At 39.1% G+C, this 18,197-nt stretch overlaps 1 protein-coding gene across 1 annotated transcript in view; it reads left to right on the forward strand.

Annotated features, from left to right (window-relative positions):
- TLE4 (transducin-like enhancer of split 4) overlaps positions 1-18,197 on the forward strand; it is a 190,608-nt gene that overhangs the window by 111,493 nt on the left and 60,918 nt on the right. Inside the window, exon 8 of the mRNA XM_009995459.1 lies at positions 12,033-12,095. Coding sequence (XP_009993761.1) covers positions 12,033-12,095 — 63 coding nt within the window. The remainder of the gene's footprint in view (positions 1-12,032; positions 12,096-18,197) is intronic.

The following is an 18,197-nucleotide window of genomic DNA, read 5'->3' on the forward strand; positions in this document are numbered from 1 at the left end:
TTCAGCAGCTGTGGCTGAGTCTTCAGTCTTTATCACATGAATACCATACATATGTGAGAAGCTGTGAATGTAGTTTTGAGCATAAGTGCAAGTTGGGCTTCAGAAAACAAATACTAGTCTGAGGGCTGTCTTCAGCATGATGTAGGAGAAATGTCTGGTATCTGCTGCTCTCCACAGAAACACTGCTGTGCTTTTCCACTTTGGTGAAGCACTGGCATTTAGGTGGTAAAATAGGTCCCTTTCTCTTGAGTGTCACTTTGCATGTTTTTTGGTTACCCTTCCTCTGAAGGGTGCTAGTTTTGGAGGCAGAACCTCTGTGCATTTAGGAAGAATGATAATACTTCCAAGGGTGCAGTCTAGCTTTTTCAGTAGAGCTGGAGAAAGCCTAATTTACAGCCATACTAAATATGCTCTACACAGGTTCTGCAGTGGATATTGAGAGTAATTTTGTATTGCTTTGGACTGCATTGGCAGAAAATGGCATCTATTTTTAAAACTTTGTTTACAGGTATGGAGTTAAGATAAAATGCTTTTTGGTGCATGTGGATGGTGTTCATAAGTGTGACTCAAGTGTTCACAGGTGGGCTTTAACCACTGTTGAACAGACTCTTTCAGGTCTTGCTAACTGAGAAGCTGGCAAGGTTTTACTGTGCTGAGTATTTCTCCAGCTTCTTGGGCAGTTCTGCAGCTGATTTGAGGCAACTTCAGTTTTGTGCTCATTAGCTGAAGTTATACTTGTGATGCTGAAGTCACTGTATCTCTTTTTGGTGACTGTTAAAAAGAAGCTTTTTCTCACTTCTCTTTCTGTTGCTTTCACCTATGCAACATGTTATGTTACTGTAGTGAAAAATGAGTTATTTTAATAAAGAAATTGGTAATTTTGAACTGGCTTCTCTTTATGTTAAAGGTTAATATTTTCCAGCTTACTCTTTTATCATCACTGGGCTCACACAAAGGAAATGCAGGCTAAGCTATCCACTAGTTATCAAACCTCTTTCAGTTCTTCCTCCTCCCTGGCCTTTTCTGCTGTCTTTCTGCAAAACAGGCAGTGCTTGTACTCAAACAGGTTTGCAGACAGTAGGTAGTTCAATGTTTTTAAGATTTCCTTTCTTGTATTCTGGCAAATTTCTAATGCAAACAGAATAACACAGCTAAGTCTCTAATTGTCATGGGAAGCTGCTTTTATGAAAACGAATAATTATAATAGCTGCAAACCAGATTCTTATAAACCAAAATAGATACAACCTCTGTGTATTTTTGTGGATAAAAATACTAGAATTTGAATTAATATTTTTCATATAAATGCTTGCCTGAAATGTTTTTGATTAAAAGTGTCACAAGATCAGAGAACTAGCAAACTAAATATGAAATGAGTAAGCTCAGAGACTCCATTTTGGTAAACCGTAGAATTACACTGTGGCAAAGAGCCAGCTATCCATTAAAAAAAAAAAAAAAAAAACCAAAAACAAACGACAGGCACAGAAATGTGGTTTTACTGACTGTCATGCTGTCTGCTGTAATTGAAAACGTACCTTGTTTTATGAGTGTGGTTTTTTTCACAGTTTTGCCCACAGCATCTGATTTCTTCATATGACTACTATTGAGCAAGGACATCCACCATTAATGTACACTTGTTTTTATTTATTTGTTGTTTTAAGTCACTGTGCAATTGGGTATTGGTGATTTGGTTTACCGGATGATCTAAGAGGTTGCTCTAAAGAGTAGTTGAAGCTTGCAGCTACACCAGATTGTGATGTTAATGTGAGAGGTGAAAAGTTTAGGTTGTGGTTGGTAGCCATACATCTTGGTTGCAGGGTAGTGGAGGAAGTGCCATGGAGTGCCTTCACCATGCCCAGAGAACTGTGGGTATCTGTAACAAGATGAGTAGCTTGCCAGGAATGCTGCTGTGTGGTTTGCTCCCTTAGCTGTGTTCTTGTTCTCTGACTGAAAGGAGCGTTCACAGTAAGTCTCAGCTGAGGGATTTGTGTGCCTGAGACTGAAGTTTTCTTTGCAATTCAGAGAGGCAGAAGGTGGCATTGGCAATTGAAGGGGTGCTGCCACAACGGGGTTAACCCCATGGTAAACTGGGTCTGGGATGGGGTTTGTATTTAAAAAAAAACAACTGGGGGGGCCATGGCTGGGTTTAAATTCATGTAAGTTCATTGCTTGTTTCACCACATACCCACAAAAATACTGGAGACACAGGTATAGGAGGAGCAGGAGTAGCTGGATTAAGGGAGAGCCTCTTTTGAGCCTGTTTATATACCAATTTGAAGTGCATGTGAATCTACAGCAAAGGCCTTCTGTCTATCTTAGGAGGAAATAACAGCGTAAGTGGTGGGCATGTAGTCAGTATTTCTGGCCTGGATTTCTGGATATAAAGTTTATCTCTATAGGGAGATCATGAGTGTGAAATTGGACCAGTTTAACAAAGGAATCCTATTTGACTGATGCCTTTTCTGGTAAGTACTCATTTAAGGAGAAAGGCATTGATGATGTTATCACAGGGTTAATCTGTTTATAGAGCTGAATATTTACACCTTTCATTTACTCACATTTGATCTACTTTCCATGTTCTAGATATTTTTATTAAAGATTGTAGGTGCTGTATGATGAAGAGCACACTTAACATATGGTGCATCTTGAGCATTTGTCTGAAATAAATGCAGTTCATAGTAGCTCTCCACACAAAGTGTGATCTCACAGGGAGTTACAACACTGAAATGGGTTTCATGAAATCTACATTTCCCAGCCAGAGAGTTCTTCTTTGCTCCATGTCTCCTGTTCTGTTTTTTATGGCATTTTCTTAAATTTTGGGTTTCTTTAAAAAGTTATTTGAAGTTGAAATCCCTCTTGAATGAGGAGTATTTGAAAACTTTAGTAATGCTGATGGAATTTAAAGATAAATGCCATTTAGTGTTGTTTGACTATGAATCTGTGTTGGCAGGAGTTTTACTGGGTGGGGGAATGCCATTCAAATGAATTAAACATCAAGATGTATTTAGTGTATCCAGCTGTCTTGGACAAGTGGATTTCCTGAACATATTAAGCATGCATATCTTACAAAAGTCTTAACATTTGCTTTGCAAATGTGTCTTCTTAGGAAGGTTAAAAAGAGAGTTATAAACTGCCTGATTATTTTAGATGCACTTCACTAGCAAAACTAGCACTTGTTAGATATTCACATGGCAAAGGTTAAAATTACCTGTTCTTTCTTCGTATTCCGTCTCTTAAGAGAAAAACAGCAAGAAAATCCAGTTGCAGAAGTGCAGAAATTTGAATAGAGTTATTTTCAATTGAAGTAGTTATGATCCACAATTAATGAAATTACAAACCATGGCAATTTGTATCAATATTTTCTTCTTGATAGGAGCTGGAGCTACAGACTGTTGTTTTGCTGTTGCTCTCAGAAGAGCAGCATTCTGCTGCATCAAGAATCTCCTCCCGTTGAGCTAGTTGTTGCAGCAATTGTTTCACTTAAAGATGTGACTGTGAATCAGCATCATTCGTGTGGCAGCAGAGATGTGTGAAATGCTGGAACTTGAAGTGTCTCCTTGTTGGCTGAATGCATTCAGTTCACCAGCTCCTCGGTACAGTCCCTCTTAATCTGAGGGCAGCCTGCTTCAGAGAAGAGGAGTTGGGATCCGCACTGGCTGTGTCATTGTATGTGGTGTGGTGTAAGCTCTGAGTAGTAAGGCTGGTGGACATTCATTCTATCTTGCCAATTCACAGGGTGCTGCAGTGTAGAAATACATGGCTGGTGCTTCTGTAGAATTGTGGCATTGCTATCTCAAAGCATGAGGAAATAATGAGTGATCACGTTATGTTGAAACTTGTACTTGAATTCAAAGTAAAAGATGTGCCCTATTTGTACACCTTAGTATTTTAGATAGTGTCTACTTTTTGAGCGTTTATTAAAAAAAAAAAAAAAAAAGGAAAAATAACTCTTCAGATGGGAAAGGGAGAAAAATTAATTAAATGTAATCTAATTCTTAGATGATCTCTTTACTCCAGAAACTGGACTTTGATGCAGTACCACTAAGGAATATGAAACATTTATACTTCCAAAAGAATTAGCAGGTATCATTCTTAAACTTGGTTAAAAAAATCGATATGGTGTCACACCTTACTTGAATTTGTGTTGTTGCAAGGATCCAGAATTGAAACTTGGTTATAGCATTGCGGTGAAATCTGCTGTGCTATTACTTTTTTAGGGTGTTGTCACACTTTTGTGTACTGACTTAAAAGGGGCAGGATTTTCATCTATCATGTCAAATACAAAAATCTGTTATTTCAATCTATGGAAATTGCTTATGAGAATCGCTCGTTTTCATAGTACCTCAGGAAGTTACAATGAAAAAGGAGTTAAAATCTTCTTCCCTGTATTTCAAGGAATGCTAGTCTGCATAAATACTGGGATTTTTTTCCCTGAGTTTCTATAGCTAATTGATAGCTGTTCACCACGGAGTGTGAAATTTCTGGGTAGGAGGAAGAGAGGAGGGACTGAAGGCAAAACACGATGAAGTTTTCAAACACTCTAAGAATTCTTGTAACCAACCTAACAAATCCATGGAATAGATCAGTGTGCTGATTCCTGATGTTTATCTTCTCAGGAAACAAACACAGTCAATTGTGAATATCAATGAATCAGGTAGGCTACTAGCTCCACCCTTCATAATCTGCAGGGCTGAGGCAGGAAAGCAAAAGCAAAGAAGAGGTGGAAGAAAAGTGGTAACCTTGTTTGTTATGCATAAGGGCTGATTCCTGACCTCCAGATGAATCTGAAATAAAATAAATTAGGTTCAGCTGCCACATTACTTTTCCTGTTTTTATGGGGGACTTTTGCTGCTTTTACAAGTTTATTGATTAGCTTTATGTAGTTCATTAAAACCTGGAACAACATAACTCTTGCTGGAGAAACTTAATTTTGTTCCTTCTTTTATATCAAATGATTACATGTTACCATTAGCTGCAGTGTTTTCTGCAAGCTTCAAGGCTGACCAGTACAATCTTTTAGATGTAACTGGAAGTCAGTTACAATCTTCACGGTTCTCAATTGTCATAGTGTATCAGCTTTTTCGGTGATTAACATTTGGAGCAGTCTGCTCCAGAGTAAGCCATAATACAGAGGGTGGAAGCAGGATACTGGATGCCTGTAGTTACTTCTGAGTCTTCCTTTGTGTGTATTTGCAAATTAAAGTTAAGCACTATCGGGAATCAGAAGTTAGAGTTGGATAGTGACAGCTCTGTTTTGTAGAGGGGAAACTATTTTGGTGTTTATTTGGGGTAACCTTTAGCAAGAACATCAGAACCCCCTTTCCTAAACAGTATGCATGTGCATTTTAGAAGCATGGTTTGTTTTAGATTCATCTGCTAGAGGTTTTCAGATTTTTGCTGAAATGCCACCTTCTGAATATTTTTTCTAAGGCAGTTAAGGACACCTCTAGAGTAAGCCTACTGGGAACATGTTTTTACTTTACTTCTTCACAATACATATTGGAACTGTTGATCTGAAGTATTTCTTTCTGGCTACTTTTCCTGCTTCCCTGAGAAAAAGAGTATGAACTTCTGATGTAAATAAATAGGGGACTGTGCATCCAATTTAGCTAAAACTGACTTAGAAAAGGTAAGAATCTAGTTACAGTGCTTCATGAGCTTAGCTGGGATGTTTATAAAGAAGGTTGATAGGAAAGTGAGGTAGAGAATGTACCTGTGAGTGAGTATTCAGCTGTCTTTTGGGCCTGCCTTGCATTCATCTTGTACATACATTACTCAAATTAAATCTCCTTAACTCCAGCAGTTGGCTTAGTGAAGAAGTTTCCATTTATTATCCTTTTCACCAGAGAACTTTCGCTTCACTCTCTTTGACAAGACTAGACTCTTTGTGGCTTGCTTTCCAAACAGCATTCATCCAGGGCTGAAGAGAAATTGTATATTCAAGGCTTGCAGTATTTCCTCCAGTTCTGTAGAACTGCAGAAAACACTTCCATACAACAGTCTGTGATTAAAACAAAACATTCTTCTGTCTGAAAGAAGAGTTAATTTTCTGTGAAATACTAAGATTAGCTTTTTTTGCTTTCTTTATTCAGAATTGTGATATTTCTCATACAGTGTAATAATGTTTTTTGTTCTCACTAATTTGTGAAATGCCTGTTTAGATATTATGGGTGTGCACATGTGTTTTTGGTAAGCACTTAATAAACTAGATTGATCTTTTTGGCAAAGGCTGCATTGTGTAGAACAAATTAGACCTGAAATAACAGTTGTTTCAGATTATTTTTCTGAAAGTGTAATTGCATATATTGTTCTTCCTACTGGCTGCTGAAATGGGTTGCCCAATAGTGTTTTATTATTCTGTTTTTTTTCAACAATACATATATAGTAGTTTTGTTTCCATTCCACTGACAGACCTACAGCCTCCAGTGGTAATTCTTTACCAGCAATTTTTTATAATTGTAATAACTATGGAACTTTGTGGAATATAGTGGAAATATTTTCCTGAATTTTATATACTATGAATAAAATCCCTATTCTCTTTTTACTCCTCCACCCAGAGAAGAATGCAAGTGCAGATTTTACACGACAAATTGATTCTGGACTCTCTGTATTTTAGAGCATTCCTGAGTAGTTTAGTATCTGGAGTTTATATGACTCTTGCTTTTCTTTTAGTCCCCTTCTGTGCTAAGAATTCAGACATGTGCTAAAATACTTATCAAGGCACTTAAACACATTCCCATGCTTTACTGTGTGCTGATGTCCTATTTTAGCTGTGTGTGGCAAGGATAAATTGAATGAAACCCCTATGTTGCCATCCTCAAAGGGATTTAGGAGTGTAATGGCCCATCGCATGCTCCCCTCCACATACAGCTGTTAGCTGCAGGGCCAGGGCCATACCCCAAGGACCAGCTTTGCTGAACACTTTGCAGGGGCTGTGAGACCTTGCAGGACCTGAGGAGTAGTGTTGCTCACAGGCTTATCTTCTGGACATTTTTCAGAATACTTTATAGGCACCTACAAACTTAAAGGTCAGAATTTTTAGCAATTAAACACTCCTTAAACATTGGCTTTGCTCAAGAAGATTTTGTTGGCTGGATCAGGAGCCTAAGGTTCTTGTGCCATGTCCCTGCAGTGATACTGAGGGGCTATTAACTGATACAAGTCTTCGTTCCTTTACGTGGATCAGATTCTGGCAGTGTTGTTATTGTCTCTTTATACATGTAAAAAACCAAAAAAGTTATTAACATTGTAGATGTCATTTAAGTGGCTATGAAAAGAGATCCAAACTGCTAAAAGAGTGTCTTTTGTAGACACCAAAGGGTGCAAACAATACAAGCCAGCATTAGCTAGGTAAAAAGACAATTCCATCCCAAGTCTTCCCTATCTGTCTCTCTTTCATCTCTTGTGATTCCATGCTGGTGTGTTTTTATGCAAAACCAAACATCTTTTGTGTTTAGGGAAAGGAGTAATAAAAGTGTCGGTGTTTGTTAACATATTTTACAAACTATGGCAACAAAAGCTATCCTTTTTATATTTTGGCATGAACAATTGCCCTTTTATTGGGCCATTAATGCTATTTCAGAGCATCATTCTGTATCCACAGGCAATAATTTAGCAGCTGTTTATCAGGAGCTTTCATAAAGCCTTGAATAACATTCAATAAACCTAATAACAGCATTTCAAAATCCGCAGGTTTAAATGGGATATCTGTGAATGTAGTTGTTCAGGGATGCGTGACCTACATAACCTATAAATTTGATTGGAAGTTACAGTGCTGGCATAGGCTGATGGATAGCAGATTAGAGCCCTGATTAACCATGTGATTCACAGGCTGGGAATATATTGTCCTAAGAAAGATTCATCAGATGCAATCAGAATTTCAAGTGGTCAGATGTAATTCAAATGTGCTGTGTTCTCTTCCCACCCTTCCTTCCCCCTCCCCCCCACCTCCCTCCTGCGTCTTGTCTTAGGTTCCCCTCTGTAATTTATCTATTTATTTATTTACCTATCTAGCTATTTTATTTATTTATTTGTTTATTTATTTATTTAATTTTTATTTCCAGATATTAAAAAAACTTATTTGATGAATCTGCTTCTCACCCTAAAGCTGTCTGTCTGTTATTCATCAGAAAGCAGGTCGCAGTTCAGTGAGAAGAAGAAAAGATTTTAATAGAAGCTGTGCCAAGGGCTGTAATACATCATTTTATGTCCCTAATTACATTACAATGACAAATATCAATGGTGACAACAGCAATAACGTACATCCTTTAATGGCTATGCTGGAAAAGAAATTTGGGTGCTGTGCCATCAGATTAGACTTGGTTTCAAAACACAGGCCATTAGAAGTGTGTATGTCCACAGTATTATTGGCCGATAACTGAAGCCCAGTAGAAAAGCCTGTAAATAAATGATACTTTTCTAAAACTTCATCCCATGGGACAAAATGAGTCAAAATGAGTTGACTGTGGATGCAGATGTGTTTCCAAGGCAAGTTTGGCTTTCCATGTGAGGAATTGGCTGCCTGATTTTATGAAATCATACTCTTTCCTTCTCTTGCCAATTAGGTTGATCATGAAAAACCCATTGGCTCCATGTCTAAGAAAAAAAGACGAGAACCTAAAATCTGTAGAGTTTTAAAACCTAGAGGGTTTTAAAAATCTGTATAAACATAGAAGGTGAAGTAGGCTTGTGTCTTTATTTGGTGTCTGACTTGGTGTCTTATGCAAGGAACAAGTTTCCAAGCCCCTTCCAACAGCAGTAGGAATAGGTCTACCAAGGTTGTAACCTGTGTCATCAGTGCATACACCTTCAAGTTTCAAGGTGGCATCACAAGAAGCCCACTTTAGCTAGCTTCAGGCAGCTAATTCCTTCTCTTTTATATTTTGTGGTAAACAGTTAAGCTTGTTGCTGTGGTGTTACCCCTTACAGTTTATTGCAGGAACAGTTGCAGTGTCAAGGCAGAGGATACTTTGTATTTAGTACCTGAAAACATCTGGTTTCAGATCTTTTTGGTACAGAATGTGCAATATCCTTCCTGTCATTTTGCATGTACATGGTGTTTTCCTTCATGCCTTCCTGCTGCTGGTGGTATCCAAAGGTAGGCAGTCGGTGTCTCTGTCATGCTGTGCCTCTGCAGTCCACTGCTGCTCAGCTGGGCTGTTTTCTTGCTGCCTAAGTGTTGGGGCTGATAAAACCTAACAGTACGCACAACCATGCAACGGGGCATGCTCATTGTTGGGGGAAGTGGAGACCATTTTAGTAAGGGAATGGTGTAAACACCTGCTTTGGCATTGCAAGGGCTTCTCAGCTTTGTTGTGGTTCACCTCCTGGGCCACTTGCCTGGCTGAGACGTCCTGCTGGGGAATGTCTTGGCATCTCTTGAAACTGTTAATGAGCTCTTTTTCTTCTCCATAGGTTGAGCTGGGTGCTGTCTCCATCAGCTCACTTTGCTTTGTGCAGGATGAAAAGGCTTACTGTTCTGCACTCCAGTGGAATTGATATCAAGAAGTTTATTACAGTTGTGTAACTGTTCATATTCAGTCACCTGTTTTCAGTTACTTACAGCTTTTTGGAAGATGCTTTTTAGCATAACGTTTCCCAGGCTCAGAATCTGCCGGAGGTGAATTTTTGTATAAATATTGAGCAAATATATTTCAACCACTTTTTGGCCAGAAAAGCAATAGAAGAGAGACATAGTTCTGTTGAGGAGCAGGGAAGTTATCAAAAGAAAATGTCATATCTGAAATAGCTTGAAGTAGCTGGGGTTGAGTACCTTAATTAAGAGGAAATGCCTCAAAGTGAGTTGAATAAAATTACTTTTTATTACTAAGCTATATTCTAGCTGAACTAGTATTTACAGGTTTGATGGAGAAGTCAGTGAAGTTTTTTACAGCCTTTGTTACTTAGGAGGCGAGGTAAGACAATTCTGGACACTCCCTTTTGACCTTAAAATCTATGAATCTACAGTCCTTGTTAAAATTACACGCTGAGCTCCAGTGTGGCACCTGGAGTCAGTTGTAGTCAGTTTTATTCACGATTCCTAAGCAGTGCAATAGAGACATCCAACTTAAATAGCTGTGCTGGAAACCTGGGCTTCTGCTGAGCACAGCCAAGGCAAAGACTCCTCCCGCCCCAGGATCTGCATAGGAGGTGGGTGGGGTTGTGACAGGCATCTTAAAGATGGATAGGAAGAGTTGCTTTGCAGCAGAAGAAAGGAACAAATGCCTTTTTTTACTAAAGCACATGTGTTAAATGAAGAGCAGGATGTGTAGTTTTCTCTTTGGTTTTAAGGCACTCAGGAGGTTCCTTAAAAAAAACAAAACAGCAGTGTGGCTGGGACCCAGAATTTGGGAATGACTAAGTTAATGGTGCTTGAACCTCTACAGCACAGGTACTTTGCAGCTGTGCATTGTATTACAGTCTAGTATTCCTTAACTAAATATTGTTTCTCAAGTAACTCTGTATTGGATCATACAGCCTCCCTGGCTGAAGTTTAGATGCATTCATCTTGTTCCTCCATGTGTTGCTCTGTCTAACAAGCAAGTCCTAAATCTCTGTGTCAAATAGCATAGTGAATACTATTTAAAGGGGTATTGAAGTTATTACCTTTTGGGATATCTTGATATTATAAGCACATCTAGACCTTTGAAATTAGCAGGTAATTTAGCTTTATGGTGAACAGAACATATCTGCAGGTGTCTTTTAAGGTACCTGTGCTGCTGAATACAAAACCAAGGTGCAGTCAATGAATGGAAAAAAATGTATTAAAATGTGTAACTTTAATGAGATGAGGACTTGCATAAATGGTGAAGATTAGTCAGAAGTTACACTGAAACAGTGCAACATAGAAATTGCTGTATAAATAACCTGTGGGACTTTTGATGGATTTCAGAGGAATGAAGAAATTCAGCTGTGAAGTAAGGTGTATTAACTCTAGCCTTTCACAATGGGCACAAGAGGGCAGAGTTAGTTTCCTGTGTACCCTTACCTCGAGTGTACCATGTCTTCTGGTTATCTAGCTGTGTAACTGGCATAATTACTGAATTTGTAGTTCTGACTTTTTATTCCTAATCCTGAGCCTTTCTGTTCAATAGGTTATTTTTTAAGCGTCCACAGTTTAAGACAGCATAGCAGAAAGGCTGGAAGGGTTACTGTTAAAAGAAGGAAGCCTAATTTGTGCAAGTTTGTATGTCTTTGTCATATGATTAGTGACTTTGTGAAAGAAAGAGCATTCTGTCCTACTATATAGTGACGAACTGATCCTGGTTACAATTTATTGTAAGAAAGTTATTATTTATTGTAAGGAAGTCTACATGGTTTGACATATTCAGTTTTTAGAGCTGTAATTCTTGTGATCTCTCTGCGAGTCTGCTGTGTCTCTATTGAGATTCACAGATTAAATACACATAATAAGAAATTATCTCCAGTACAGAAATAAAACATTGTGTATTATTCATTTCTGACCACAATTACAAGATGAAAGTAACTGTTACTAACCTCGGATTTGATAACAGCATAAATATAATACAAGACTGCAGTATCCCTTTCTAAAATGTGTGGTAAAATGATTTATCAGTGAAGTTATACGTTGTGTTGCAAATGTTCTCATGATATGCAGTATTAGTATAGAAGTAACTAGTTTATTTTTTTCCATTCTCTTACTGTGTGATTTCCATAATTTCAAATGATCCTCCTTTTTACCTCTTAGGGGAAAGTTTAGCTTGATACACAGTATTTTTGCTTATCTTTTTTCGTTATATCTCCTGAAGATTTTTTCTTTAAATGCTTTTCATTGCATAATCAGAATTAATTTTTCTTTGAGTTAGTTCTGAACTGTGTTTTTTAAGGAAAACCTTTTATCCAGAAATTATTAGCTTCCTAGGTATGTGAATTGGTGTCCAAATACTTTGGTTATTTTGATAATCTGTGCTGGCCAGAGGATGACTAGACAAAACAAATACATCTTCTGTGTTCATGCGTGAAAATCACATCTGAGAATTTATATAATTGAACTTCTTTCTTCTTGTCACTTACAGGCAGAAATTGTCAAGAGGCTGAATGCTATATGTGCTCAAGTCATTCCCTTCCTGTCCCAAGAGGTAGGTTGTCGTTTATACTGGTGCTGATCTAAACAATTGCCTCATCATATCTATTACAGAAGTGAGGCTTTGCATGGCAACTGCTTCCTTATGAATCTCCTGGTGTTTGTCGATGACTTTTCACTGCGCAATTATGACTGTAACTTCATTATCTTCTCCAAGACCATTATAATATCACTTAAATATATTTATGTAATGGAACATGTTCTAAAGTGCTAGGCAAAATTTTAGTTGTTCAAATACTTTGCTCTCATGTACAATGCAGTTTTTCCCACAATTATGACTTTGTCAGTCTGAAATCAGAGCACAGCTTGCAAAAATGCTGGAAAGGCATAATTCGTGCTACAATATTGGCAGAGAGCATTAAAGTTTGGCAGAAGCTTCCATTTTGGTAATCTTGAGTAGTGACGTTCAACATAGTAGGCATACAAGTGTAGCTGTTTTCTGCCTTTATTTCTTTCTGCATCCCAGAATCCTTAATACCTGAAATCCTTCCATATTTTCTATGTATTTGGGGAATTGAGACAGAAGAGCTGATTACTCCGTGCACTAATTTTCTCCAGATTTCAATTTGCTAGTATTATCTTGAGTGCATTGTAGATACTCTGAGGGGCACTGGGGTTTTGAGGGAGTTGGTGGGTGCTGGCAAGGGAGCCTTAGAGCCACAGGTACGAGTGAAGTAAAATGAAAGCATGATAAATGAAAGGAGACTTCATGTGTCTAACAGCTTCCCCTGCCTGTGCTGCTGGAGAAAAAGGGCTAGAGATCAGGGCCTGCTGGCACAGGCTGGTTTACATCTGTTTAATGCATGGTTTCATTTCAGTAGAATTGGTAGCTGAGAAGTCAAAGCTGGAGGGTGTACTTCTGTGCACTACATCTGTAAAACATCATAGCTGAGAACATGCTGTGACTGTTTCTCACACCTTTTCAGTTGTTCCATAAAATGCCATTGCTTTTCAAAGCACCTGCTCATCCTGCTGCAAAGGAGAGGCTGTGTGTGCGATATTAGCATTCAGCTAATGTGCTGCCTGTGTGCACGTGCGTGTGTATCAGAGTGTGTTTGAAATGAGAGTAACGCTATCAGAACTAGAACCTGACAATGTTAATGAGTGCTTCTGTATTCTCTGATTTTAAAGATGGATTTGTGGAAACTTATGTGATATGTAATGATCTAGTTACATTGCTGGGGAACCAGAATTCAAGTCCTGCATCGATCTAAAATGAGTAGCTGTTGATTTTGTGCTTCGACTGCTGCAGAATCTCTGTACATCTAGTTACAGGGTTTTATTTGCTGTGCAGGAATAGCACAGCATATAAAAACAAGGTATAAAGCTGATTCATTCTCATGCTAAAATGAGCACTAAAATAACACAATTTTGAAACAAAGGCAGGGGTGAGTACTTGGCAGGCAGAGCTGTTATCTTGGCAAAGACATGGGATCAGCATTTCCACAACAGAGGCATCTTCTCTAGAGTGTATGATACCATGTTTAGAAACTTTGTGCCGGTGTACTACTGCTGCTGCTGTTACTTGTATTTTCAGCTGAAATGCTGAACAGAACTTTTATTACTCTACACAAGTAAGTCATGCTGCTCTGCTTTCATAAATCCATCCCATGTGCTTTCTTGAAGTAGATGCTTCTTGCCAATTAGACAAGCAAATGGATTACAAGGGCTTAGAATACGTTTGAAGAAAAGATGTGTTTGACTCAGTGTAACTGGTAGATCTTGGCTTTTGATTTTTGGAAAAATGGTTCCACCTCCCTCTACATGCTCATATGGCACTGAGACCAAAAAACCCCCCCGAAATCCCCAAAAAACAAGGTAAGACAAAAGGTGGTAGGTATTAGAGCTTTAAGGTTAGTGGCACTCCACTAATTTGAGCATGGGCTCCCTCCTTATTCTCTACTCACTGTACCTTGTGCTCTCCTGTCCCTGGAGCTGAATTGATCTGGAGTCATTTGTCTGAAAGCTGATATTAGTACATTTGATGTCCCTGTCTTAGAATGCACTGTGAAGGCCGCACGTTGTACTTCGTTGTTTTTGTCCATTGAGGAGAATCTCCCTTGTGGCGCTTACATCCGGTAACTTGTGAACTATGAGTCAAGGGCCCTGATCACTGTTTAACAGCCTCCTGGCTGTCAAGCAAAGCATGAAGACCATGCAATTTAAAGTAATTTCACACTTAGCCATGGCAGTAGATTGTCATTAATATGCTAGTTATAAGAAGTATGCAAGCAGAAAACTGAGATGATCCATATTGTAAACTTAGAAAAAGGGTATTGTCCCATTTCTGTCATGTGTACAGTACCACCTAGTGAGGGCCTTAAGCACACCAGCGTCAGTGTGCGTAATGACTGCTGTTTACTTTGTTAGGCTTTAGATCAGAGCTCTGAGTTAAGCAGATTTGGATCTGAAAACAGATTCTTGTATGGCTTCTGTGCTAGTGAGCCTCTGCTTTTTAAATCCATAGACCATAATGTGGCATGGCATTAAAGCTCTTTGGTGTAGAGAGGCAACAGAATGGTCAAAAAATCACAACTTCAGCATTTTTTCATGCAATGAGAAAGATAAAAGGGAGCACTTCCAAAAAGCCAGTGCACACATATGTCTTGCATGGAGGCAAATGTGCATTTTAGTTCACCTAGCAAGAGAGAAGGAGAGCAGAGACTAGACAGCAGAGAAACTTTGAAAGGGGAAGCAGAAGAAAACTTTTCATGTGTCTTGACAGTGGCATTGATTGTGATAGTTTTCTTATTGGGGTTAGGAAAATATTGGCAGTTGTTTGACTTTTGTAAAACATTTTAATCAGTTTATATTGGAATATTCTGTTAAGGCAAAAGACAACTTACCTCCAGATCTGAGTGTTCTGCTAGTCTTGGTTTCTATATTATTTGAGTCCTTAAAAAGTGAGTGTCTTAATAGAAGTGTCTTCATTTCATCATTGAGATTAATAGAGAATTGAATTGCAGCTTGCTTTTGTTGTTTATGCATTTTGGATACAGTCTAATTGTGGAATAGTGGCTGAAAAATGTGATCGGGCTCCTTTTTATTGTGCCTAAGGGAAAAATGAAAAAAATACGGTGGTTACATGCACTGATGGCAACATTATTGCCTCATAATAGCACCAGGTTAACTTGTCTTATTGCTTGTTAACTTTGCAAGGAATCAATGGCTTGCGATAACTCACTTAGAAGTAAGAAAACGTGGCCAAAATTGCCAGAGATCTTGTGAAAAGGATGCAATTATAATACATCACCCTACTACGTACTAGTGTCTGCTGTTTCAGAGGGCAATCCAGTAAAGAATTCAGGAGATTCTCCAGGCTTCAGTCAGTTTTACTGTGCTGTACATCATCTAAACATATATTGAAGATAATGTTCCTAACCCGCCTAAACATGCAGTCAATGGTACTGTGTTTCTACGTTGTCTCTGCCTTAGGCAGACTGTAAAAAACATCAGCAAGAAGTAAGAGCTTCCCATTTTGATACGAAAGAATGACTTTGTGGTTGAGGCATGAGACAGACCTCAGGAGCGATGTGTGTTCAGTTTCTGCTATGGTTGCAGGCTTCACGTGTTGCAACAGTCATTTTCCACCTCCCTGTGATACTGAGCTCAAAGTAGTTCCTGTTGCATAAGGTGACAAGGGTGTCAGCACGGTTATATAAAGATACTTGGAGATTGTTAGCACTCACTTGTAACTTACTTTTGAACTGCTGCAGCTCATATAGATAGTTTGATATTCACATCAGTGAATATATAAAAAGGGATTAAAGATGATCCAGGAAATTACAGGCCTGTACACTAAAATGCTGACCACTGGTGTGCATACATGTGAACAAACATACAAAAAGAAAATGCTGCATGCAGTCTTTGCCTTTCAAACACTTTTAATATTAGTTGATGATTTTCCTTTTACAAGATAGACATGGGCTATAGTGTGCTCACTCTTCTCTGTACTTACATTCCCTAGAGGTGCTTCTAAAGTTCAGTACATTTGGATGAAGAATGTGAGATCCGTTACATAGAAGTAGAGCAGGAGTCCTGACATGCATTCAAAAGCAAGCAGTTGTTAGTCTGAGATGCGGAAGGCTGAGAACACAAAATTATTATATTCCATCTTAGATTTACCCCAGACTAGAGCTGAAACAGTACAAGGAAGATGTAAGGTATCTGTTACTCTTCTACCAAGAAAGGCATCTTATCAGCAATTTATGGTAATAATGTTATTATTTTTTATGAATTAGTTATTTTATCTTGTCTAAGTTAAAGTGCTTGGATGCAGTAACCCTGTTGGTCCCTTAGAGTGTGTGCTCTACTCCACGGTAAATGTGTGATTGCTTTCCTGTCCCCATTAGTATTTTTGGCACAGTCTCTTTTATTTAGACTGTCTCTAGATTGGGTTTTCTGGAATGGCAGTCCTACAGTTCTTCAGCAAGACCTGGTCTGTACTCCCTCTAAACAGATAATACAACAACAAAGTAATACTAATAAAACATAGCAGAGCCTGTATGCTTTCTGCAAAGCTCAGTGAGTTTCACTTTGGGTGTTATTGGCAGTGCTCAAGACAGACGTTTTTAACACCAGTGTATGTGTGTGCATGTGAGGGGGAATTTTGGCCACCCATTTGCTGTCAGCGTGGCTCTTCTGTCACTGGGAGCTGTGGTGAGCCCTGGCATGGTATAAAAAGCCCATGTATTTTCCACCATGATTCAATGCCTGTGCAGGAGTCAAGGCTAGATGACAAGTGAGTGTGGTGAGACAGTTGTAGAATAATTTTGGTTGGAAAAGACCTTTAAGATTATCAAGTTAACCCAGTAATGCCAAGTCCACCACTAAACCATGACCATAAGCACTACATCTATGTCTTTTAAATTTCTCCAGGGATGGTGACTCCACCACTGCCCTGGGCAGCCTGTTTTGTTCCAGTGTGTGATAGCCTTTTCAGTGAAGATTTTTTTCCTAATATCCAATCTAAACCTCCCCTGGTGCAATTTGAGGCCATTTTCTCTTGTTACTTGGGAGGAGAGACCAACTTCCATCTCGTTACAGCCTCCTTTCAGGTAGCTGTAGAGAGCAATAAGGTGTCCTCTTGGCCGATGTGATGGTGAAAAACCCTGTGTCCTTCTTGTGGTCTCTGTTGTCACTACCTGCGATGAGATGGAAAGAAGATGTTTTTCCAACACAAGGCAAGTGCAGATACACCAATTATTAGAAAAAGCAAAGAAGGGTGAAGAGGAGAAACAGGGAAGAATTTAAAAAAGAGAAACTATACTAGTCTCCATGACAGGCAGAGCAGGGTATTGCTGTTAAGTACAATGCAAAATATGGTTTTCCCATAGCTGAAGAAAATGGGTCTGTCATTTGCTTGTGTGCACAGAGGAAGGCTAGCATTAAATGCTTGCCAAAGCTACAACCCTGTGTCTGTATTTTGTATGGGAAAAGAAAGTAACCCTTTTTCTATTGTTGCTGTTTTTACTCAGCTGTGTATTGCTGCGTGATACTTGATGGGCAGGCTAATGTGTACTGCTTGGTTTTAAGGTGATGCTGCTTGTTCCTGGTGTGCTGGCCAGGGAAGGCATTGGAGTACACAGTAAGCACTGGAGCCATCCCCTGCTGGAGCTAGAGTCAGTAATGTGGAGCTCCCTGCCCACACCACCGCCATTTCTGAGACAGTGAGGGCAGCTGGTGGGCTTCTCGAAGCTTGAATGGGGCTCTGCCATGGCATGGAGTGGCTCTGCTCCCTGTCTTTAGTCACTGGAGTGCATGGTTTGTGTCTGTGACTCAAAGCAGCTCCAGGATGACTCAGGGCAGTCTATGCCCCGTGTGGGGCTTGGGGAGCTGGGTGGGAGTGTGGTCAGTTGCTGCAATGAGGTGGAAGCAATGGAGACGCTAATTGGAAAGCACCTGTATTGGGTAATTTGCATACTGTGCCACTGAAGATTGGATCAATGTTACACAGCTAGCGATAGAAGAGTTTTAATTGACTCTATCATACCTAATTTAGGTTCAGCGTTACAAGGCCCATGGGTTTTTTTACTCTCTGTGGAATCTTGATCCCAAACCTATTAGAATCAATGAAAGATTGCTTTTGTGGCTGTGT

The sequence above is a fragment of the Chaetura pelagica genome, unplaced genomic scaffold (assembly GCF_000747805.2).
Source record: "Chaetura pelagica isolate M959 unplaced genomic scaffold, ChaPel_1.0 scaffold324, whole genome shotgun sequence".
Lineage (NCBI taxonomy): Eukaryota > Metazoa > Chordata > Aves > Apodiformes > Apodidae > Chaetura > Chaetura pelagica.